The sequence below is a fragment of the Tachyglossus aculeatus genome (genome assembly GCF_015852505.1).
Source record: "Tachyglossus aculeatus isolate mTacAcu1 chromosome 12 unlocalized genomic scaffold, mTacAcu1.pri SUPER_6_unloc_1, whole genome shotgun sequence".
Taxonomy (NCBI): Eukaryota; Metazoa; Chordata; class Mammalia; order Monotremata; family Tachyglossidae; genus Tachyglossus; species Tachyglossus aculeatus.
In genome coordinates, this window is record NW_024044828.1 from 4691673 (window position 1) to 4717453 (window position 25781).

General features: G+C 44.2%; 1 protein-coding gene across 4 annotated transcripts in view; it reads right to left on the reverse strand.

Annotated features, from left to right (window-relative positions):
* MAGI2 (membrane associated guanylate kinase, WW and PDZ domain containing 2) overlaps nt 1–25781 on the reverse strand; it is an 825111-nt gene that overhangs the window by 112928 nt on the left and 686402 nt on the right. For all 4 annotated transcript variants that reach the window (XM_038740978.1, XM_038740977.1, XM_038740979.1 and 1 more), the window contains one exon: nt 3258–3289. In XM_038740978.1, the coding sequence (XP_038596906.1) occupies nt 3258–3289 (32 nt within the window). The remainder of the gene's footprint in view (nt 1–3257; nt 3290–25781) is intronic.

The window sequence follows — 25781 nt, forward strand, 5'->3', positions numbered from 1 at the left end:
TTCACACAGGGTGGAGTGGAGCGAGCAGGCTTCAAGTGAAATATTAGTGCTTCTAGAAACAATTCAAGAACTACAAAACAAACACTGCTCGGGGCCCTCTTTGGGGAAAGTCTGATTGCTCTTGTGGCATATTGGCTGCGTAAAGCTTTCCCACCTGCTTACTGTGGTTTCCATCACCATTTTGAGTCTCTCTGCCGGATGATTTTAAAGGTCTGCTGGGCATAAAGTCATTCCACCCCAGAAAGTTATTGAAAACACATTTGTAGAATGAAGGTTTGGATATAAAGGCAGAAGATGAACCTTTCAACACCTAGGACACTGATGTGAAGTGATTTCAGTAGAACTCGATGAGGGGGTGGAGGTCACGTGACCTGGGGCAACCCAACCCTAGAGCCCTTGATGCTTAAAGGGTTCTGGTGGAGGGAGAGGAGAGGGCTCACTAGTTAAGGATTCACTGTCAATGTGATTCTGCACAACTTGCTTTGGAAGTAACAAGCACAGATGCAATTATGATAATAGCAGCAAAGGCAGGTCATTATGCCCAAAAGCATCATCTAGATAAATGGGGTGTCTTTACTGGAATCACGAGACAGCATAAATGTAATGTTAAGATGAGGAATACAGGGCAGTGATTTATCCTGGACCCTGCTCAATTTGAGAAGATGGTGCATAAATTCTTGGGTATGGTTACTTTGAGTTAAGTGGCCAAGGGAAGTCAAAAGTTTCTGAGCCAAATGAAGAGCTGACCCTCTTGAGAAGTCCTCCATTTTGGAATTCCCAATTTGGACTTCAGGGCAATACCCTGCAATTTGGGGTCATTTCTTGTGGCCCTGAAAATATTTGCCAAACCACTTACTGAGTTTCTCAGTCTCTGTGGAAGAGAAACCTAGGGAGGAGCCTGAAAGTGGAAAGGGGGTGGAGAGAATGTGGAGGAGGAACAAAATGGGGAGACAGGGAGGAAGGAAGAACAAGAAAGAGGTAGACCTGCAGGTGGGTGTGGGGAATCTAGGGTTGGCCATTGGTGTGGGGGAAATGGATAGGGAAGGCAAACAGGTGGTGGGGGTCCCCAAGGAAGGTGATGTGAAGCGAGAAGTTGCCTAGGGTTGCCAATTTTGGGGGAGGCAACTGAATGGGGCAAAATATGGTCAGGGGTGGGAACCCTAGAAGTAAAAGGTCCCAACCAATCTCTGCCTGGAGGTAGAGCAAATAGTTCACTTCCTATAACCCCCAACCCTGTCTCCCTCCAATAATAATAATAATAATGGCATTTATTAAGCGTTTACTATATGCAAAGCACTGTTCTAAGTGCTGGGGTAGATACAAGGTAATCAAATTGTCCCACGTGGGGCTCACAGATTTAATCCCCATTTTCCAGATGAGGTAGCTGAGGCACAGAGAAGTTAAGTGACTTGCCCAAAGTCACACAGCTGACAAGTGGCGGAGCTGGGATTTGAACCCATGACCTCTGACTCCAAAGCCCGGGCTCTTTCCACTGAGCCATGCTGCTTCTCAAACAGCCCTCATCCTGATGACCTGTCCAGAGCCACTGGACCTCCCACCCTCCCTAACTGAATGATGCAGCCAGCAGTGGTGAGCCCGGGGAGTGAAGCAGCACTGTTGACGATCTGTTCAGCTTTTAGGAGAACCTGGAACACTCCTATCCCTCCCAATCTCTGCACTTGGACTCTGTCTCTGTCACTCATCTCTCTCTCTCTCAGCCCGTGTGAGTGTCCTTGGGTTTGTACGTAGCTCTTTCAAAAAGCCCCTCTCTGGGTTTGTTTCCAGTGGGTGGGGGGTACTCTTTGAATTTGTGTGATTGGATCTACCTGTCCAGTGGGGATATCATGGGTGTGTATGTGGCTTTTGGTCAGAGGGCTCACTTGAATGTGTTGGTGTCATGTAAGTGTTTCCTTGTGTGTATGTATATTTCCCTTTGACTAGATAAACTTGTCAGTCTTTGAGCCCCCTCGTGTGTACATTCCCATACATGTTCAAGTCATGTCCATGTGTGACTATGCAGGCATATAATTATGCCTGCCACTTTTCTCATTTCTTTACATCCACAAAAGTCTATGTGTACCCATTTGTTTTATTTCTGCTTATGTCTGGGTATACATTCCATGTGTCCACTGTGTGATTCTGTTTGGTGGGGTTGTGTCGGCGAGTGCTCTTCCTTGTGTTGATGTTTGGAAGGGTGTTTCAAGAAGGTGTGTGTGTGTGTGTGTGTGTGTGTGTGTGTGTGTGTAAGTGTTTGGAACTTCATATGTGTGTCAGAGGGTGTGTAAGCATGGGGAGATGTGAGTGTGAACATGTGGGAGTGTATGTGTATATGTGTTGGGGTGTTTGCCTGGGTTTGTTGGGATGCATTTGTACATATGTTCATCAGACCATATAAGTGAAGGTGGGTATGTCTGAGGATGTAGCAGGATGAATGTGAGAGAGAAAGAGAGAGAGAGAGAGAGAGCGAGAGCGAGAGCTGTTTGGCAATGGATGTGGGGTTTCTTGTGCCCAGAAAGGGGGTTGTACAGTGGCAGTAACTCTGGGGCGGCCACTTGGTGCCAACTCATGAGCCATTTAGGACCAGCTGGCCAGCTCCCAGCAACTCAGCCCAGCCGATCGAGGAAGGAGTGCTTGCCCTGTTGCCACTGCTCACCTGGAGCAGGCCCAGTCTCTCTTGACCCCATGGCCCTGTGGGGGAAGGGGAAAAGGAGGAGGAGATGAGCAGAGGGGCTCCCTGGGCCTTGAGGCCCTGGCCAGCAGCTCATGCCTTGTAACCCCTCAGGTCAGGGGTGGGAAATTTCCTTGCTCCATCACCTCCCAAGCTTCTCCAGCCCAGTTTCTTGGAGGCCTGGCCCAATTTCTGTCAGACTATGGACTCAAGGTCGTCCGCAGAGATGCCCTACACTGACCAGAGTCTTAGTGACCAACACTAAAACCTGATTGGGAGAGCCCCCTGGGGGGATCTTGTACTTGGGGCTGTGGTGGCAATTAGCTGGGTTCTGCCCCTGAAAAAGGGGCAGAGGGCAAAGTCAGATAAGAGACTAGAATGTTTTTCATGGTGGATAAACTCCTTGAGCCAAGGGTACTTTGCTTCAGAAAGCTACAGTAGAAAATGTGCTGATGCAATGTTACCTGAGGGATGAGAGAAACATTTATAGAAATGGGCCCTGAAGTGCAAATGATCATAGTTAAAAAACGAAAATTGTTGTACATATTTTTTAGTTTAAGAATTGTAAATAGTTTTAAAGGGAACTTACAGGCTTTGAAGTTTTCCAAGGAGAAAAAAAACCTGTAAGAAAGAAAACAGCAGGTAAACTTTGGAGACTATCACTGCCCGTTTCCTTGACGCCGAGTAATTTAGATGCACTGGGATGAATTGTGATGCGTTGTCGTCATCTACTCTGTCTGAGATCTCCCCAGAAGTTCAAAGAACAATGCACTGCCCCCTCCCCTGGTATTCTTGAGTGGAGAAGGAGCTTCCCAGTCCAGGAAACTGAGGCACAGAGAGGTTAAATCTTTCTGCAAAGTTGGGCGACAGACCAAAGACTCAGTGGCAGATCTCTTGGTCTGTGACAGAGGGTGCACTTTGCTTAAGAGGTGCTTGGTTTGCTTACAAATTTGTCTATTCATCCTATCAGTTCTACCAGTACGGAGGAGAAGGGGTTGAACTATGACCTAAAACGGTGTCACCTGCCCTATGATGGCTATCTGCCAGTCATATGACAGAATCGGACACCATCCAGGGGCCCGGGCACATCCCAGACCCAGCTCTTCCATCTCCTGTAGCCCCACAGAGTTAGAGAAACAGTGTGGCCAGTGTGCATAGAGCAGAGGCCTGGGAGTCGGAAGGTCCCGGCTTCTAACCCCAGCTCTGCCACTTTGTCTACTCTGTGACCCTGGGCAAGTCACTTCGCTTCTCTGTGCCTCAGTTTCCTCATCTGTAAAATGAGGATTAAGACTGTGAGCCTTACGTGGGATGGGGACTCAATCACTCAGTCATATTTATTGAGCTCCTACTGTGTGCAGAGCACTGTACTACGCATTTGGGAGACTACACTGTAATAGAGTAAGTAGAGCCATTCCCTGCCCACCACAAGTTTACAGTCTAGAGCTTCAATCCAATTTGAATTAATGAATGAATCCGATTACCTTGTATCTACCCCAGCACTTAGTAGAAGGCTTGGCACATAGTTAAGCATTTAACAATTACCATTAAAAAAAAAATCAATTATTCCTGTTCTCCCCACCTCTTAGATTGTGAGCCCCACATTTGATAGGAACTGTGTTCTATCTAATTGTCTTGTCTCTACCTCAGGACTTAGGCTAGGGCTCAAAACTGGAAACTGATAGGCAGGGAATCATGTCCACCTACTCTGTTGTACTGTGTTTTCCCAAGTGCTCAGTTGAGTGCTCTTAACACAGAAAACAATAAATAGCATCAAGTTATCACAGCACATAAGGACTTAATTAAAAACCAAAATTAGAGTTTTTCTAAAACTAATCCCTTCAGAGTTTTTTGGCAAGTCCAGCAATTTGACAGTATCAATCTTATCTTTAGAATGTGCAACCCACGCATGAATAAGAGTATGCTGTGTTCACCAGGGAAAAACTTAGTATTAAAATTAGTTTAATGTAACGGCCAGTTTGCTTAATTATAAGACCTCGTTTTGGTGAGCATTATTTTTTAAAGCTCATTTCTGAACGTGCAGTATCTGGTGATCTTTCATGTATTTGCATAAAATTATATTTTGGGGGTTAGGCCCATCAAAGTCTTTGTAATTGGTTTTCAGCCTCCCTTGAATAACGGCCTGCTCTTTTCTCCTGCTGAAAGTGTGTCCCTCCAGGTCTAGGAGTGTATCTTCCTTCCTGTTAAATCTAAAAGGCAGTACTGCCCTGTGGACTCCCAGCATTCGGCAGAGTTCTGGTTTGATGACGGATTGCCATTTTTTGCTCTGTGGATCGTTAATCAGGAGAAAATTTTCAAGCTGATCCTGCAGAGGAGTGGCTTATGGTGCTCTTGCTCTGCTGCCCGCATACTTTAAATTAGGAAGTCATCCAACCTTCCGACCAGGTGGGGCTGGAGGAGAGGAAGGTGAGACTCTGCTTTGGAGCTGAGCCCCTTTGGCAGTGGGGAGGTGGATTCTCCTGGAGGGGCACGGAGAGGCACCACTGCCGCTGCCATGGCCGTGCCCGGGACTAGTAATAATATCATTATTATTATTACTATGATATTTGCTAAGACTTCCTATGGTGCCAAGCATTGTACTGTACTGTATGTGGGACATGGGACATGAGACAGCAGGCAAGTAGCAAAGCCAAGATTAGAACCCAGGTCCTCTGACACCTAGGCCCATGCTCTATCCACTAAGCCACGCTGCTTCTCATCTAATTTCCACCTGTGTATTCTCTCTGCACACAATAAGGGCTTACTTAACACTACCATGACTACTACTTTTTCTACTAGTTAAGAGGCAAGGGAAGCACAGCCTCAAACAATGTACTAAAGGACTGAACTTTGGAGGACACCAGGAGCAGACAGAACGGCCCAGGGAGGGGTGTAATTACTGGGGAGATTTGGGAGAAACTGGGGCATCAAGAGGAAGATTTGAAAACAGTGACAGATGCTGCAATTGGAAAATTCAGCAGTGTGCCAAAGGCCAATCTTGAGACACTTAAACTGTGCGGTGGATTATCAGTCACACACCAGTCTTTCAGTCCCCATCATCTTGAATATCTCGTCATCAATAGCCTCTTCTTCAGGTTCAAAGAATTGTTCTGCCTAAGTATACATATGCACTACCCTCCATCTTTTATCCCTCTCTCCATCTCCCCTCCTGTCCTTCCATCCCACCCAAACAGCTTAGTTTTTAGGAAGCAGGAGGCTATGCCAACTGCATAATTCTGTGGGCACTCTAAATTCAATCATATTTATTAAGCACTTACTGTGTGCAGAGCACTGTATACTCAATGGAAGCTTGGAATCACATTCCACATTGTGCTATAGCAAGTCTCTCTCTTTGTGTACACAATTCCAGGGAGTAGTACTCTTGGAGTAACAGTGCAGTCATGCACAATGTCAAAACAAGCAACAATTTTTTTTAATGGTATCTATTAAGCGCATACTATGTGACAGGTACTTTACTAAGCACTGGGGTAGATACAAGTTAATCAGGTTGGACACAGTCCATGTCCCATATGGGGCTCACAATCAATCTCCATTTTACAGTTGAGGGAACTGCGGTAAAGAGAAGTGAAGTGACTTGCACAAGGTCACACAGCAAACATATGGTGGAACCAGGATTAAAACCCAGGTCCTGACATTAGCCTGCTGGGTGGCCTCAGGTATTTCCCTGAACTGTGCCTCAGTACCCTCATTGTAAAAAATGGTGGTGGTAATTGCTGCCTATTCCTTTCACCCAGGGATGGTGTAGTACCTTAGAAAAACAAAAAGTGAGATACAGCACTAAGGTATTTCTATTATTTAAGTGCTTAGGGTTTCTGGGACCTGGGTTAAGATTTTTCTGAAAGTGAATGTAAAAAAAAAAAAATCACAGCAGACTGCCAATTAACTCAGGGTGCCGAATTCTCTGTGATACAGGTTCATTCTATCTTCCTTTTACTGTCAGCTTCTAGTCATCTGTCTAGGATCACTGATCTCAGATACACTCAAACCTGACTTCAGCGTGATTTGTCAGCAGGTAGCACATGCTAAACTGAAACCCAGTTTTGCCCTACATATCTTTGTGGCTATTCAAACGTCACCTCCTTGTTCATTCCTACGCTAAACATTTTAATTTCAATGCTATGGATTTTTTTTTTTTATTCCTGGTTCCTCTCGAGCAAATTCTGTTGATTTAGACCTGGTGAGCCAGCTGAAGTTCTGGTGCACTCACTTTAACGGACATTACTAATTTGACCAGACACCTTTTCTTGGGGGGAAAAACCATCATTTCCTGCTTTTTTAGCAGTTCATCTGCTGGAGGATCCAGTTGCCAGAACAAGGACAGGAGGGAAGGGTTTGGGTAGAGAGGTTTTTTGTTTGTTTTTTATATGGTATTTGTTCAGTGTTTACTATGCCAGGCACTGTACTAAGCACTGGGTAGATATAAGATAATCAGGCTGGACAAAGTCCATGACCCACATGGGGTTTAGAGTCTTAATCCCGATTTTGCAGGTGAGGAAACTGAGACCCAAGAAGTGGAGTGACTTGCCCAAGATCACACAAGTGGTGGAGCTGGGATTCGAATCCAGGTCCTTCTGACTCCCAGGCTCTTTCTTGCTCTACCACTAGACCATGATGCTTCCCATTGTCGTTGTCATTTAATCCGACTAGTAATGCTTTGGCTTCCAGAACCACTAAGACTCTTCCATTTGATCTATTGATGGGAAGTTGTGTTGCCTAGAGGGAAGAGCATAGTCCTGGGAGTCAGAGGACCTGGGTTCTAATCTTGGCTTTGCTACTTGCCTGCTGTGTGATCCAGGTCCTATGAAGGACAGGGACTGGGTCCAACTTGATTTTCCTGTACAGTACAATGTTTGGCACCACAGGAAGTCTTAACAGAAATCATCACAGTAATTATTATCATTATTATTGTGGCCTAGTGGATAAAGCACAGGCCTGAGAGTCAGAAGGACCAGGGTTTTAAACCCGGCTCTACCATTTATCTGCTGTGCGATCTTGGGCAAGTCACTTCTCTGTGCCTCAGTTATATCATCTGTAAAATGGGATTAAGACTGTGAGTCCCATGAAAGACAGGGACTGTGCCCAATATGACTGTATCCACCCCAGGGCTTAGTTCAATGCCTGGCACATAGTAAGTGCTTAATACTTATATGATAATGGTGATACAAGATCCCTCCGGACCTATTATCGGAGCTAATGAGGCTCCAGCTATGAGAGTGTCTGCAGCAATTCCAAAACTGAGGTGGCCCTAAGTTTACTCCCCCGGTCTGACTACACAGGAGAAGGGTTCCATTCCATTCATTCAATTGTATTTATTGAGCACTTACTATGTGCAGAGCACTGTACTAAGTGCTTAGAAAGTAAAATTTGGCAACAGAGACAGTCCCTACCCACCATGGAATAGGATAGGGTTAGTAGGTATCTGCCTTGGTTGGTTCTCATTGAAGGATAGAAAAAGCAACCAAGGAGAAAGAGACAGATTTATGGAACAGAACAGCATCCCAAATATCCCCCACAAAGGACCTTATAAAGTTCCTTTATGGTTTTCTAACATGTGATATGGGAGAAGAAGGAAAAAAAAGTTTTCATGAGACAGAAGAAGATGGTGGATAGAAATTCTTCTGAATGTCAAATAATAATTTCTATATATAATTAGGTCATAAATCATTATTGACCTGGCTTGCTGGAAACACACCCACTGATCTCTGTCTCTCTGGCAAGTAATAAAGGTCAGTATGAGCTCCGGTTTATTTTTTCACTACTGTAAAACTGCGGGTTCTCACAGAAGCCACAAAATTCAGTAGGACCGAACGACTGTGGGTAAGAATATTTTTTTTTTCCTGGGTAGGTCCAATGGCCTTTTCTCATACAGCAGTTGGTAGAAAACCTTGATTTCAGATTTCACATACAGCCATTTCTTTTACATTATGATAGTTGCATTTCTGCAAAACCATGAATTATCAAAGAATGGTATAGGGGTCAATGAGGCATTTTAGAGGTAAATGAGGGTTTAGGAAGAAGATGTTTGAAAAACAATTGAAATAGTTTCTGGCTTTTGTCACCCAGGGGGAAATTCAAGAAACGTGGAAAAATCTTTATAAAGCTTGTTTCATGGTGTTCTTCATTGCCAGATCTTATCTCTGACACTATGAGGTCAGTAGTACCTCATAGGGAATCATTGTGCAACTGCTTAAAGTAAAACAATGAATTTTAAATAGTCAGTTCTCCTATAAGGTGAGGTTTAAATTCTTGATAAACCCCACCATTAAGGAAAACTCAGAGTAAGGGCACTCACATTTTGATTTGACATTTCATGTATGTACTCAATTGCTTTTTTTAATGTTGCATCTCATGCTATCCACTAAGACAAGGTCTATATAAACGGTGACTACAGATACTGGAGTGTCTTGCATCTTTGAACCCCACTGCTTATCTCTCAGACCCTCAGGGCAAAATTTCCACTGAGCCAATTTATCTCTGCTCCTCCTGCATCCTAAAGCAATTTCACTAGGGCAGCAACAACTTTGGTCTTCTCTTCCCTGTTCTTGCAGGGAATACGGAAACCTGATGGTTAATAACCCACTCTAAAACGCTATTTATCCCCACAACACACTACAAACCCTCGGGAGACACCAGTTTTCTTCACTTCAGTAAAAACCTTCCTTCTGCGGGGTAAGTCCAGATCTTTTCTTTGCATTTCATTCCCTGGCTTCTGCCTGCATTTTAGAAAGATAGCAAGGCAAGGCTTTGGATGTCTGGCAACTTAAAATTTTATGTACACGTTTTATAGATCTGCCTGGAGTGGACCTTTCTCTAAATCAAGATTCTTGGTTTGCACAACCATCGTTTGATGTTATTTTTTCTATGTCTGTGTGTGCAGTTCACGTACAGATGAAAAGATTAATCCTCTGTCATATTGTCCAACCATAATGCCAAAGATAAAGTTATAAGGAAAATCTACTTAGAGTCAGAAGAGTAAAACAAAAGTAATAAAATGGAGAGGGACTAAGTACAAAATCTCACAAGAGAGACAAACATAAATCATCAAATTGAATTAGACTTTTAATATCTGTCCTCTAGGAAACATGGAACCAAGAGTAAAGCTGGCAGAGAAATCCTAATTCCAAAAAAACGGATTGGGAAGACCCCAGAGGAGAAAGGGTAGCTACTAAAAATACTATCCAGAGAAAGGAAAAATATTCAAGGTGGATACTGCATAAGAATTCAGTCTTATTCATCAAGCATCTCAAATGAATACAATAATGTAACAAATACACTAACCAAAAAGGCAAATATCTTACTGAAACCATCCTAAGATACATAGCCCCACAGAAGCAACTACTTCCATTCAGCAGGAAGCAGCGGGTTGGTGTGCCTGCCTCTCCTGGGGCTTTGAGGTGGTGAAAATTAGCTTCATATTAAAGGAGCTTCAGAAAACCTCTAAACGGAAACACAAAGACTCTTGGATTATCCTTGTTTTCTGCTCTTAGGAGCCTTGACAAAGACATTGAAAAGCAGTGTGGCTTAATGGATGGCGCCTGGGCCTGGGACTCAGAAAGACCTGGGTTCTAATTCCTCCTCCACCACTTGTCTGCTGGGTGACCTTGGTCAAGTCACTTCAATTCTCTGTGCCTCAGTTACCTCATATGTAAAATAGGGATGAAGACTGCAAACCTCAGGTGGGACGTGGACTATGTCCAACCTGATTGGCTTGTATCTACCCCAATGCTTAGCACAGTGCCTGCCATATGGTAAGTGCTCCCTCTAGACTGTAAGTTCATTGTGGTTAGGGAATGTGTCTGTTATATTGTTGTGTTGTCTTCTCCCAAGTGCTTAATACAGTGCTCTGGACACAGTAAGAGTTAAATAAATATGATTAATTAGTTAATTGAACAAATACCATTTAAAAAAAGAACTTTTCGCAATGGGCACAAAGGAAAATTGACAAAAGACCAAAGGTGGAAGGCTTTGACTGCAGAGAAGCCTCTGTTTGAACCGCCTCAACTCTACTAGTTTATAAACTAGTGGCTATGTTGGAAGAAGAGATAGAGCTCAGCACACAGTAGGTGCTGAATAAATGCAGGTGATGTTGATGTTGGGAAGAAAAGATTTGAAGGTTGGGGCGATGAGAGAAGGAAGCCATTGCCTGGAGGATGTCTTGCTATGGGGGCTCTGTCCCATTTTAAGTAGAGGGGGGCATCTCCAGGGGTATTAGGGACTGGGTGGCCAAATTAAGAAACACAACCACTTGAGAAGCAGGATGGCCTAGTGGATAGAGCATAGGCTTGGGAGTCAGAAGAATCTGGGTCCTAATCCCAGCTATGCCACTTGTCTCCTGTCACATTGGGCAAGTCACTTCACGTCTCGGTGCTTCTGTTCCTTCATCTGTAAAATGGGGATTAAGACTGAGTCTCATGTGGGACATGGACTGTGTCCAGTCTGATTAACTTGTGTCTACCCCAGTGCTTAGAACAGTGTCTGATACTTAGTAAGTGCTTAACAAATGCCATTAAAAAAACACAGGGCAGGAGTTTGACCCTTTCCTTTCCAAGTAGGCCTGGCTGGGCTGGCTTCAATGAAGGCATCCAGAGTTTAACCTATAGGGAATGCTGGACACACCATTATAAATCCAGAAGTAGCATGGCCACATGAAAAGGGCACAGGCCACGGAGTCAGAAGAACCTGGGTTCTAATCCTGGCTCTGACACCTGTCTGATGTGCAGCCTAGGGCCAATCATTTAATTTCTCTGGGCCTCAATACCTCCTCTGTAAAAATGGGGATGAAGACTATAAACCCCATGTGGAACAGAGACTGCACACAATCTGGTTAACTTGTATCCACCCCAGGACTTCATATAGCCTCTGGCACATTGTAAGTGCTTAACAAATACCACAATTATTATTATTGTTATTATTATTATTATTAGGTACTCTCAGTCTCTCATTATGCTATGAACATAGTTTAAGTGCCCTATTGAGTAATTACTGATCTCATGCTTATATCTATTGTTGATACTGCTCCATCCACTCCTTCCCCCCGCAAAGATATGTCCATATCCTAATTCTTACATCAGCCACTCCTAACAATATGCCATTTTCCTTCTTCCTCCAATTTTTAATTGATTTTAGTGACTGTCTCTCTGGCTAGACTTTAAGCTCCTTGAAAGACCAAGATCAACTCATTCTAATGTACTCTTTTGTTCACATAGTAGGTGCTCCATGAATCCTACTGATTGACTAGGGTCCTGGGCTAATTTCCATTAGAGTGAGTTCAACACTCTTTCCTTTTCCTGATTTACAAGTGATGCACGATTGCTTATCAAAATTCAATAAACAGCAGCTCTTCCTCCATGTAATTTGCTCAAGCGACTGGAAATCGGCAAAAAGCCAGTTCTTAATGAAACTGATCCAAGGTGGGCAACGATTTAGCAAGTATGAAAGACCTACAATTAGTTAGACCATTTATTATCCTGCAGAAGTGTCTACACTGGCCAAGGATAGACTACGGAAGCAAAGCTATATCTAGCAAGTGTCTCCAATCTGCAGGATTCTTTCCCCAACAGTGAGTTTGCAGTGTCTTTTCTCGCTTGTCTTCCAAAGTGTAGCAAGTGGGCTGGACTTTGGAAAAGAGAGGGAACTATGGTAGATACAAGTTAATTAGGTCGGACACAGTCCATATCCCACATGGGGCTCACAGTTTTAACTCCCATTTTTACAGATGAGTAACCTGAAGCCCAGAGAAGTGAAGTGACTCGCCAAAGGTCACACAGAAGACAAGACGGTATTAGAACTCTGGTCCTCTGACTCTCAGGCCTGTGCTCTATCCATTAGGCCACACTACTTCGATGCTTCATTTGGCATCCACAGTCCTGCTTTGCTGAGCTCGGTCTGCAGAATCTGTTGGTGGGAGTAGACAAGCCCTCTCCCTCTGGGCTGCTTGTTTGCAAATATGGACAACTCCATCACTAGTTTGGCAATTTGTTTCCAGGAGACCTAGAGGCACCACCACCACATGTTTTATTCATTTCGTGTCTTTCTCAGCCTTCCATGGGTAAGGCAACTAAGACATGATCGCCTTATTGTGAGGAATGATGGTCACACTGCAACTAACTGTTCCTCCTGCTGACTGGGCCCAGCTGACCAAAGAGGACAAACTGGAAGCTTCTTGAGGTCAGGGATCGTGCCAATCAACTCTTACTGTTTTGCACACTTCCAAGGACTTAGTTTAGTACTCTGCACAGGATAAGTGCTCAATAATCACCATTCATTCGAAGGTTGGCATTAAAGGAGCAAAATGTGTAGGCTGGGTTGCAGTAGGAGAGCAGCGAGGTGAGGTAGGAGGCGGCAAAATGACTGCTTTAAAGTTTGTGGTAAGGAGTTTCCATATGAAACATTCTATTAAGCACTCAGTAAATACTAGTGATTGATTGACTGGCATCCCAACAGTATGCTATGGACATAACTCCTCGCCCCACTCCCAAAATACAGAATATGCCTAAAGATCATCTTCATAGCCAAAAGAATACATCTGACAGGGTGTTTTCCTAGCTTAATTTTTCAGATTTAATACTGGTAGTCTCGTTGGGACGTTGCTCATCAAGGGTTTCATAGAGCCCATGTTTTCGGCCCCATAATTTAAACAGGGGTCCTTGCCAAGAAATCTAGGAGAGCCTGGGGAAGAGAACATTGGCAGCATTTTCAAATCCATAGCCGAAGAAGTCTGGAAAAGTGCAAAATTTCCCTACTGTTTTCATCATCATTATTATTTCTATTCTTCTGGCTGGCTTTCCCTAGGCACTTAGGGTACAATTTAAAAGGAAATTGATCTCACCAAGATGCTGGTGCAATTGACTTGCTAGAGAATTTGCACCTGGGTATCTGGGCCCTCTTGGATTTTAATCACTTGACGTCATAAGGCGTTCTAAGGCAGAGGCCAGAGAAAGAACGAGATTTTCTATCCTTCAGGTAACAGATGAGACACTCATTACACCACGAATGGCACTGCTCAGTTCACTTCCTCTGATCCTACTCTGCAGAGAATCCATGGTGATGATACCGGTGATGTGATTTAGCACATTTTCTTTTATAGTGGTAATTAATCGTATGTGCCAAGCCCGGCACAAAGCACTGGCGTTGATGCAAGCTAATCAGGTTGGACACAGTCCCTGTCCTGCATGGGGCTCACAGTGTGAGTTGGAGGGAAGAGTATTTAATCCCCATTTTACAGATGAGGTTGCTTTGCAATATGCTCTGTGTCCATTTGGGTTGGGGCCGGGGGATAGAAAGAGAGAGATAAAGGGAGGGAGGAAGGGAGAGAGAGGGAGCGAAAGAGAAGGAGGGAGACAGAAAGAGAGAGAGAGAGAGAGAGAGAGATAGGAAGGGGGAGAGAGATGGGGGGGCGGGCAGTCATGGGAGCTGCAGGAGGGTAAGCAGAGTGCCAGGGATGGCCTTATTAGTGGAACTTGTGCATCTGAATTTCCAAGTTAGTTATACACCACAGAGCTTCAAGGGAAAAATGGCCTAAAAAAGTAGTCAGATTTTTTTCTAGTGGTATTTGTTAAGCACTTACTATGTACTAGGCACTGTTCTAAATGCTGGGTTAGTTACAAGCAATTTAATCCCCATTTTACAGATGAGGAAACTGAGGCAAAGAGAAGTTGGGTGACTTGCTCAAGATCTCACAGCAGACAAGTGGTGGAGCTGGGATCAGAACACAGGTCCTTCTGACTCCCAGGCCATGCTCTGATCCACTAGGCCCCACTGATTAAAAGTTGGGATTTTAAGATCAGATGGAGGCAAAAGCCCAATTTCATTAGTGAAATCTTCACTGGTACATGGCCACAACAACCAGGTGAGGGGGGAAATATATGAGGAGAGGCATTTTGAGTGGACTCTAGCAGACTTCTGAGTTATGTGATAATTTGCATCTCAAAGCCTTGCTCCAGCGGGCCAGCAAGAGTGATCCTGGGTGTTCTTTAATGACCTCGGGCCACAGCTATCAAGTGAGAGGGTTTACAGTTCACTACATTACCTTGGCCAAAGTCCAACATGGGTAATTGCATTTGCTTACTGAATTCCACCAACGCACTGAGACACACATCCCCTCACAAACCTTCAGTGGACGTTTCAGTGAGTTGTGGAACAGTGCCCGGGGTTTCACCCCAGAGGTGGTTGCATTTCATCTATGGGAAAAATCATTCCTATATGACTTGCCTGTGAGTCACAGAAAAACATTCATGGGGTCTTAGGGATGAAAGGCTAGGTGTACTATCAAATGGATCATTTGATAAGATCTGGCAGGTCAGCGGATGTCTGAAAACAAGGCAGTGTGTACTACAGGACTCTTCTGTAGTGATAAAAAATGTTTTTAGCCTCAATTCAATCAGTCAGTGACATTTTTTATGATATTTGTTAAGTGCTTACTTTGTGCCGGGTCCTGTACTAAATCCTGGAGCAGAAACGAGATAATCCCACTGGACACAGCCCCTTGCTGTAGACAGGGAATATGTTTACCAACTCTGTTATATTGTATATTGTCCCAACTGCTTAGTACAGTGCCCTGCACACAGTAAGCACTCAATAAACATGATTCCCCTTCTAGACTGTGAGTCCACTGTTGGGTAGGGACCGTCTCTATATGTTGCCAACTTGTACTTCCCAAGCGCTTAGTACAGTGCTCTGTACACAGTAAGCGCTCAATAGACATGATTGATTGATAGGTCTCACAGTCTTAATCCCCATTTACAGATGAGGTAACTGAGGCCCAAGAAGTTAAGTGATTTGCCCAAGGTCACACAGCAGACACAAGGTGGAGCAGGGATTAGAACTCAGGCCTTCTGATTCCCAGGCCCATGCTCTTTCCAGTAGGTCAGGTTGTACCAATTGAGTGCTTATGTGCCAATCATTCTACTGTTTGGGACAGTACACTACGAAAGAGTTGATGGGGATCTCTCAGGGTTCAGTTCTTGGTCCCCTTCTACTCAATCCCTTGGAGAACTCTCTCCCACAGCTTCAACTACCATCTCTGTGCAGATGATACCCAAATCTGCATCTCCCTTGATCTCTCTCCCTCTTTCCAGGCTCACATCTCCTCCTACCTTCAAGACATCCCTACTTGGATGTCCTCTAGTCGCCTCAAACTTAACATGTCCAAAACAGAGCTCCTTATCTTCCCATCCAAACCCTGTCCTTTTCCGGACTTTCCTATCACTATAGATGGCACCACCATCCTTCCTGTCTTCCTGGTGTTATCCTTGACTCCTCTTTCTCGTTCAACCCACATATTCAACCCACAGAGAAGCAGAGTGGTTTAGTGGAAAGAGCCCGGGCTTGGGAGTCAGAGGTCATGGGTTCAAATCCCAGCTCTGCCAACTGTCTGCTGTGTGACTTTGGGCAAGTCACTTAACTTCTCTGTGCCTCAGTTACCTCATCTGTAAAATGGGGATTATGACTGTGAGCCCCCCGTGGGACAACCTGATCAACTTGTAACCTCCCCAGTGCTTAGAACAGTGCTTTGCACATAGTAAGCGCTTAATAAATATCATTATTATTATTATTATTATTATAGTTAATTCGTGAATTCAATTCGTCCCACCTTCACAACACCACTAAAATCTGCCTTTTCCTCTCCATCCAAACTGCTCCCACGTTAATACTATCACTCATCCTATCCCACCTAGATTATTGCATCAGCCTCCTTGCTGACCTCCCAATCTCCTGCCTCTCTCCACTCCAGTCCATACTTCACTTTACTGCCCAGATCATCTTTCTACAGAAATGTTCAGGACAAGTCACACCCCTCCTCAAAAATCTCCAGTAGTTACTTATCCACCTCGCTATCAAACAAAAACTCCTCACCATTGGCTTTAAAGCACTCTATCACCTTGTCCCCTCCTACCTCACCTCACTTCTCTCCTTCTACAATCCTCCCTACACACTTTGCTCCTCTGGTGCTAACCTTCTTGCTGTGCCTTGATCTCGCCTGTCTCATCACCGATCCCTGGCCCACATTCTACCTCTGGCCTGGAAAACCCTTCCCCTTCAAATCCACCAGACAATTACTCTGCCCACTTCAAAGCCGTACTGAAGGCACATCTCCTCCAAGAGGCCTTCCCAGACTAAGCCCCACTTTCCCTCATCTCCCACTCCCTTCTCCATCACCCTGATTTGCTATCTTGATCTTGCCCCCGCCACCTCACAGCACTTATGTATATATCTGTAATTTCATTTATTTATATTGATGTTGGTTTATTTGTACTCATGTCTGTCTTCCCCACTCTAGACTGTGAGCTCACTGTGGGCAGGGATTGTCACTCTTTATTGCGGTACTGTACTTTCCCAAGTGCTTAGCACAGTGCTCTGCACACCATAAGACTTAATAATTACGATAGAATAAATGATTGCTGCCGAGGAGCTTGAAATTTCAACTTCTATGGAGTTAAAACTCTAAAAGAATAAGGCCCTTTCCAAAAGCAAGAATTTTAAAGCCTCAACTGACGTTGCTTGTCTTGCTCACAGAGAGTTTCCAGAAAAGCACTTTCAAAAGAAAGCCATGGGTGCTTTCAGCAGGAAAGAAGGAGTTCAGTATACAAATACATGAAGCCTCTTATCTGTCTGCACAGTTTTGATGCTCATGGGATTACTCCTTTTCTTGCAACATGTAAAAAGGCTTTAAAAATAATCATCTAACAGTATAATATAAACAGGAAAATAGAAGCTATGGCAGTAGTTTCCCCAAACTTCTCTGTTCCTTCTCAAATAGATGGGCTCCCTGCTGCAATCTAGGGTGGGTTGGAACAAATGGGTTGTGGAGGAGTTTTGCTGTGGAGATGAGGTTAGAGACCTTTGGAGGCAAGATACAACATGAGGGCCGAATACTATTAGATGACTGTTTGGACAGGAAAATTGAAATTGGGAAATGGCTTCCTTTACCATCCCTTGCTTTGCATCCTGGACAAATGGCAAGAAGAGGTGGCTCTGTCTCTCTGTAGCCCTCAGGTAGAGATTGTATGGAATGTGACAAACTTGTTCCTCCTGGATCAAAACCCATCCAGTGGGAATCAGGCTTTCTTGGCTGAATTTTATTTTGAATTGCAAACTTCCCTTAGAAGGATAGTGAAGAAAAGATTTGAACGTATTTCATTTTAGAACAGACTAGTGCTGTTCTAAAAGTGGAGGTTTTGCAAGAATGGGAAAGCAGAATTGATTTAGGCTAAGCAAATATTTTTTCCCATGGCCAAAGTCATTCATTGTTACGTAAAACCATGATGAACTGATGGGCTTTAGCCACCTATTGACCTATAGGCTTCTGATGAGTCTCCCAAATAACTTTCTTTCTTCCATTTTTGTTTTTTTTGTAGACTATCAGAAGTAGAAACCTGCTGCTTGTTGCATTGACTATCAAATTCAATTTGGGCTTATTTTTAAATGGCTTGTAGTGAAGGGTCAGTATTTAAGCATAGGTTTTATTCAATAATTTTAAACAGGGATCTGCATCAGTGCTGTGGGCCTACTGATTATTTGTTAGTATTTGCAAAAAATCCTCTGAATCTAGTTCATTCTCCTGGAACATTATTATACAGACTGTGGTAATCTATGTAAATTGCCCTGAGAGCTGTGTTTTATGCCTAGAAGAGTCATATTTTGATTCCATCTTACCTTTCAAGATCTTGCTAAATCCAGAAAGATTTTCTTTCCCTCTCTGTGGCATAAGAATATGGATTTTATTAAATAATTTGGATTTTATTGATTCCACTAATTCACTTTCCTACATCTCTGGTTGTTTGGAGCTACTGTATGTTTACGTTTGATTAAGTCCTCACTCCTCACTCTCGGCTTCAAGGCTCTCCATCACCTCGCCCCCTCCTACCTCACCTCCGTTCTTTCCTTCTACAGCCCAGCCCGTGCCCTCCGCTCCTCTGCCGCTAACCTCCTCACTGTGCCTCGTTCTCGCCTGTGGCCCACGTCCTCCCCCTGGCCCGGAATGCCCTCCCTCTGCACATCTGCCAAGCTAGCTCTCTTCCTCCCTTCAAAATCCTACTGAGAGCTCACCTCCTCCAGGCGGCCTTCCCAGACTGAGCCCCCTCCTTCCTCTCCCTCCATCCCCCCGCCTTACCTCCTTCTCCTCCCCACAGCACCTGTACATATGTATATATGTTTGTACATATTTATTACTCTATTTTACTTGTAAATATTTATTCTATTTATTTTATTTTGTTAATATGTATTGTTTTGCTGTCTGTCTCCCCCTTCTGGACTGTGAGCCTGCTGTTGGGTAGGGAGCATCTCTATATGGTGCCAACTTGTACTTCCCAAGCGCTTAGTACAGTGCTCTGCACACAGTAAGCGCTCAATAAGTACGACTGAATGAATGAATGAACTGTGGTGAGGATGGAGAGTATGTTACAGAAGAGGGAAGGTTCACCCAGACAGATGCTTCCTATAAAAATGCTAATGCCAAAGGGATGGGTAGGGACATTACCATACTTTTCTCTCCTCACCTTTTCACTGCAACCTGGTATCATTTCAAAATAATAAATATTAAAACATTCTCGCCATTCCTTGGCAGTGGGACTGCCTGCAGTTCCCTCTGAAGCAATTGCTAATCTCCAAAGAATTATTTACCATAAACGACTGACTCTCTCTTCAGAAAGGGGTATTGATTTTCCCCCTCCCAAGACATTAACAGAGTGCTCAGTTGAGAAAAAGCTCCACAGAAATGCAAAGTTCCCATTATTTATCCACCCAAATACCCTCTTGCTTTCAGTCACCTTTAGAGCCTTTTTTCACCCATGAAGAATTTTAAGCCCAGAATTTATTGGGCGGCATACACTTCAAAATGCATCTTATTCCAAATGCTGTGAGGGCTTTCAAACTGCTACTGAACTCAGACTCAAGAAATGCAAAAAGAAATTTCTTTTCTGGAATAAAAGGAGCTCATGGTCCTGATTAAACAAGGTATCCTTGCTAAGGACGTGTAAACAGAGACAGAGTTCCTAACTGCCCAAGGAGCAGACATGGTTCTCTTCCCTAACAATTTTTGGGGAAGGAGTGCTTACCATTAAATAGTAAGCTCTGCTGCTTGTTAGCTGGGTGATCTTGGGCAAGTCACTTAACTTTTCTGTGCCTCAGTTACCTCACCTGAAAATTGGGGATTAAGACGGTGAGCCCCATGTTGGAAACGGACTAATAGAGTGTGTCCAACCTTGTATATATCCCAGTGCTTACTATAATGCCTGACACATAGTAAGCGCTAAACAAATATCATTAAAAAGAAGAAAAGAGTGGCAGGTCATGATTCGAACCCAGCTCCTCAGATTCCCAGGTCCATGCTCTTTCCTTTAGGCCAATGTAGTGGAAGGAGTGACAGATGCCAGCCCTCAAATGCAAAGCAGTTTAATATGTTAACATTGGCATAGTTGATAGAGAATGGGCCTGGGCATCAGAAGGTCATGGATTCTAATCCTGACTCCGCCATTTGTCTGCTGTGTGACTTTGTGTAAGTCACTTCACTTCTCTGTGCCCCAGTCACCTCATCTGTAAAATTGGGATTGAGACTGTGAGCCCCATGTGAGACAGGGACTGTGTCCAACCTGATTTGCTTGTTTAGTACGGTGCCTGGCACATAGTAACCACTTAACAAATACTACAATAATCATCACGTACTTTCTGGTGTAGGTGACTGCAGGGAATAATTCTTCCCTGCTGTTCCACCCCAGCCGCATTTAGCCTTCCAATATATCTAAAACTCTCAATCCAGATACAGTGTAAGTAGGTGATATTTACTTTCTTTAAGCCACTAAAAGGTGCTAGAAGGGTAGTCTCTCTCAGTCTAGACATGGCTGGAAAACCCTGTGGAGCATGGCTTTATGCTCCACAGCATAAAACACTTACACTGCTTATATACACAGGCATAATCTATTTATATCAATGTCTGTCTCTCCCTCTAGAGTGTGAGCTTGCTGTGGACAGGAAATGCATCTATTGTTGTGTTGAAATCTCCCAAGTGCTTAGTACAGTACCCTGCACACAGTAAGCGCTCAACAAATATGATGGATAGATATGGAGAGGAATAGTCATTCATGACACTGATCCCACCTCCCCACATTCTGAGGCTGATCCTGAACAGCTGTTTCTCTGTGGCTCGGACAGGGGGTTACCTTGCAAAAAACTCCTCCCATTGGTTACGCTTTCCTAGCCTCCAAGTTCTGCACTGCTGCTGGCACCCTTGACATTTATTGTGTTGTTTCTCATCACCCTCAAAATAGAAGACTTGAATTCTCTTCCAAAAGCCCCTGCAGCTCATCTGCAAGACCATAACACTTGGCAATTTAAAGGAAAACATTTTTGGCTGTGCTTCTTTTAACTAAATGGTATTCCAAGTTTTTAATGGACGTATCAGTGGTGCTTAAAGTGCTCTACACATAGTAAATGCTCAATAAATGTGACAATGAAAATAGTTGGCTAATCCATCCTTCCCCTGCACTTGGGGAGCAGAAGCAGCGTGGCTTAGTGGAAAGAGCATGGGCTTGGGAGTCAGAGGATGTGGGTTCTAATCCCACCTCTACCACATGTCTGCTGTGTTACCTTGGGCAAGTCACTTAACTTCTCTGTGCCTCAGTTACCTCATCTGTAAAATGGGGATTAAAAGTGTGAGCCCCACATGGGACAACCTGTGTCTACCCTAGTGCTTAGAACAGTGCTTGGCACATAGTAAGCTCTTAACAAATCCCATAATAATAATTATTATTACTTGGTAGTTTGCTTACCACCAAACTCCTATGGGACTAAGATTTGCCACATCATTAAAACTTTCCATCCTGTGTATGCAAAACAGATTCATCTAATGCACTACAAAATGCCCCATAAATGTACTGCATTGTGAATAATGTTAATTGGGAGGATGAGGCAAAACCATAAGACATACATTTCAAAATTTAGGGCAATTAAGATAGCCTCCATTAATACTGTTTAATCACTACTATTATTTATCCCTCCCTGCTTTCTGCGGGGAATTTATATTCATTAAAAAGTCTATGGTTGCATATTCTCTAATTTGAGAAAAAAAATGCAGGCAATTTCATACTGCTTTTCAGCAAGTGAGCTCTGGGGTTCGTTTCAAACACTCATTACTGTAAATTTTTGAGTGCTTGGGCTCTAGCTTGCAGGGTTGAATATACAGGGTGAATTAACCCAAGTTCCTCTGAGCATCCTTTTGTATCCCTCTTGGAAACTATCAGGCTGGATGGCCCACTGGCCTGATCCAGTGTGGCCTGACTTCTAATGACTTAAGTATTAGTTGGTGGGATTAGCCAAACTCTACACGCATTTAATTCTTTAACCAGATGCCTTCCATTCCTTTGAAAGACCACCGCTAGTATAGTCAGATAACAGTGCTACTAGTGAGACCGACTGTCTAAAAGACAATCTCTTTTGTGTACATCCTGTCCAGGAAAATACACCTTTTCTGGCCCCTTGCCATTCTGGTGAGAATTCATTCATTCAGTTTTATTTATTGAGTGCTTACTGTGTGCAAAGCACCATACTAAGCACTTGGGAGTTCTGCACACAGTAAGCGCTCAATAAATATGACAATGAATGAGAGTACAATGTACAAATTAACAGATACATTCCCTGCCCACAATGAGTTCACAGCCCAGAGGATTTCTCAGATATCAATGGTTAAGACAGGAAAGATGTGTCTCACCACAAGCAAGCCACGCACTTGACTTGTTTATGCAGTAGAGGGGATAGTTCCCCCTGAGTCATCCACACTCTCTGGCCTGGTCCCCCTCCTCCCAGCAGCAAGTAGAAGTTAGGGAAATTGGAGTTGGTGGTCCCAGGGAAGAATCTGTTGGAGACCACCTTGCCCTTGTACATTTGGTCGGCCATCGCTGAGCCCAATACTCAGAGCTACTTTGTAAGGATTGGGGAGCTTCTTTTTAGAGAAAAAGCAAAAAATGAGAGAAGTAAAACAAAGCCGAGAACAACAAGACCACAAAAATACCCAGTTGCAGGACACAGGGTAAGACGACCACTACTTCAGGGCAATCACTTGCTTTTTTACTTTTCCGACTACGATGAAATAAACATCATTTATGGAGGATTTATTTAACAGAGATTGATTGCTAACTGATAGCAATAATAATAGTAGTTAATAATTATGATATCTGCAAAGTGCTTACTACGTGCCAAGCACTATACTAAGCACCGGTGTAGATACAAGATAATCAGGTTGGACACAGTACCTGCTTCACATAAGGCTCACAGTCTAAGTAGGAGGGAATCCTCATTTTACAGATGAGGTAACTGAGGCACAAAGAAGTTATGTGACTTGTCCAAGGTCCCAGACCAGAAAATTGGCAGAATTGTGGTAGAACCCAGGTCCTCTGACTTTCAGGCCTGTGCTCTTTCCATTACATCAAGCTGATTCCTTAATGGAATGGAATATTGAGCACTTTCTCCACTCTGGTCCTGTCTTATAGCCAATCAATTAATCAATTGTATTTATTGAGCACTTACTGTGTGCAGAGCACTGCACTAATCACTTGGGGGAGTTCAGTATAACTGAGTTGGTAGGTACATTTCTTGTCCATGTGAGCTTACAGTCTAGAGGGGGAGACAGAAATTAATATAAATAAATTACAGATATGTATCATAAGTGCTGTGGGAGGGGTGAATAAAAGAGCAAATCCAAGTGTAAGAGTGATGAAGAAGGGAGTGGGAGAAGAGGAAATGAAGGCTTAGTCAAGGAAGACCTCTGGGAGAAAATGTGCCTTCACAAGGCTTTGAAGGTGGGGAGAGTCATTTTCTGTCAGTTACGAAGAGGGAGGCTAGAATCAGGACATGAGCGAGAAGTCAGCGGCAAGATAGATGAGTACGTTGGCATTAGTGGAGTGAAGTGTGTTAAGTGTGCAGGCTGGTTTGTGGTAGGAGAGTAGTGAAGAAGAGAAGCAGCGTGGCTCAGTGGAAAGAGTACAGGCTTGGGAGTCAGAGGTCATGAGTTCAAATCCCATCTCTGCCAATTGTCAGCTGTGTGACCTTGGGCATGTCACTTAACTTCTCCATGCCTCAGTTTCCTCATCTGTAAAATGGGGATTAAGACTGTGAGCCCCACGTGGGACAACCTGATCACCTTGTATCCTCCCCAGTGCTTAGAACAGTGCTTTGCACATAGCAACCACTTAACAAATGCCATTATGATTCTTATTATTAGTGAGGTGAAGCAGGAGGGGGCAAGGTGATTGAGGGCTTTAAAGCCAATTGTAAAGAGCAGATGTGCCCCAGTAGAGTTGTTGTGGTAATGCTGGAGATTGAGTTCATGAAGTCTACTGAATACCAGCTGGTCCAGTCCACTGAAAAGGTGACAACTCAGAGTCAGGTTTAGACACTTCCGCAGGACTGATCGCATGAAAGCCTCTGACAGACCAGACCCTAAGCTGAGGATGATGGTTTAACGCAAGCTGAGAGAAGAAAGACAGGATTGATGTTTGCCAAAATCTCGAGAAAGGGCCTCAATTGGAAGTGCCTGACTGATATGATTACCAAGTTTAATGGGGGTTGGTCTCTGTGAGGTCAAAGACAGAGGTAGGGTAAACTGCACCTGAGGATGAGGGTCCTGGATGATTATCTCACAAAGCCTTACTCAAGCTGAGAAAAGGAAGACAGGACTACCACTTGCCAAAATCCCAAGTAAGGGCCTAAATTGAAAGTGCGTGATTGATAATCAATCAATCAATCAATCAATCGTACTTATTGAGCGCTTACTATGTGCAGAGCACTGTACTAAGCACTTGGGAAGTACAAATTGGCAGCACATAGAGACAGTCCCTACCCAACAGTGGACTCACAGTCTAAAAGGGGGAGACAGAGAACAGAACCAAACATACCAACAAAATAAAATAAATAGGATAGAAATGTACAAGTAAAATAAATAAATAAATAAATAAATAGAGTAATAAATATGTACAACCATATATACATATATACAGGTGCTGTGGGGAAGGGAAGGAGGTAAGATGGGGGGATGGAGAGGGGGACGAGGGGGAGAGGAAGGAAGGGGCTCAGTCTGGGAAGGCCTCCTGGAGGAGGTGAGCTCTCAGCAGGGCCTTGAAGGGAGGAAGAGAGCTAGCTTGGCGGAGGGGCAGAGGGAGGGCATTCCAGGCCCGGGGGATGACGTGGGCCGGGGGTCGACGGCGGGACAGGCGAGAACGAGGCACAGTGAGGAGATTAGCGGTGGAGGAGCGGAGGTTGCGGGCTGGGCAGTAGAAGGAGAGAAGGGAGGTGAGGTAGGAGGGGGCGAGGTGATGGAGAGCCTTGAAGCCCAGGGTGAGGAGTTTCTGCCTGATGCGCAGATTGATTGGTAGCCACTGGAGATTTTTGAGGAGGGGAGTAATATGCCCAGAGCGTTTCTGGACAAAGATAATCCGGGCAGCAGCATGAAGTATGGACTGAAGTGGAGAGAGACACGAGGATGGGAGATCAGAGAGAAGGCTGGTGCAGTAGTCCAGACGGGATAGGATGAGAGCTTGAATGAGCAGGGTAGCAGTTTGGATGGAGAGGAAAGGGCGGATCTTGGCAATGTTGCGGAGCTGAGACCGGCAGGTTTTGGTGACGGCTTGGATGTGATGGGTGAATGAGAGAGCGGAGTCGAGGATGACACCAAGGTTGCGGGCTTGCGAGATGGGAAGGATGGTAGTGCCGTCAACAGAGATGGGAAAGTCAGGGAGAGGACAAGGTTTGGGAGGGAAGACAAGGAGCTCAGTCTTCGACATGTTGAGCTTTAGGTGGCGGGCGGACATCCAGATGGAGATGTCCTGAAGGCAGGAGGAGATGCGAGCCTGGAGGGAGGGGGAGAGAGCAGGGGCAGAGATGTAGATCTGGGTGTCATCAGCGATAAGGTGATAAGTGATAAAGTGATAAGGTCACCAAGTTTGATGGAGGGTGGTCTCTTAAAGGCAAAGGCAGAGGTAGAATAAACTGTAGCTGGAGGCAGGGAAAGTAACCACTCTGACATTGGTGTTTTCTGAAGCAAAATTCTTTGTCAAACCTTTTCTAAAGAAATACACTTGATGTTAACAATCCCCATTCAGTTTTAAAA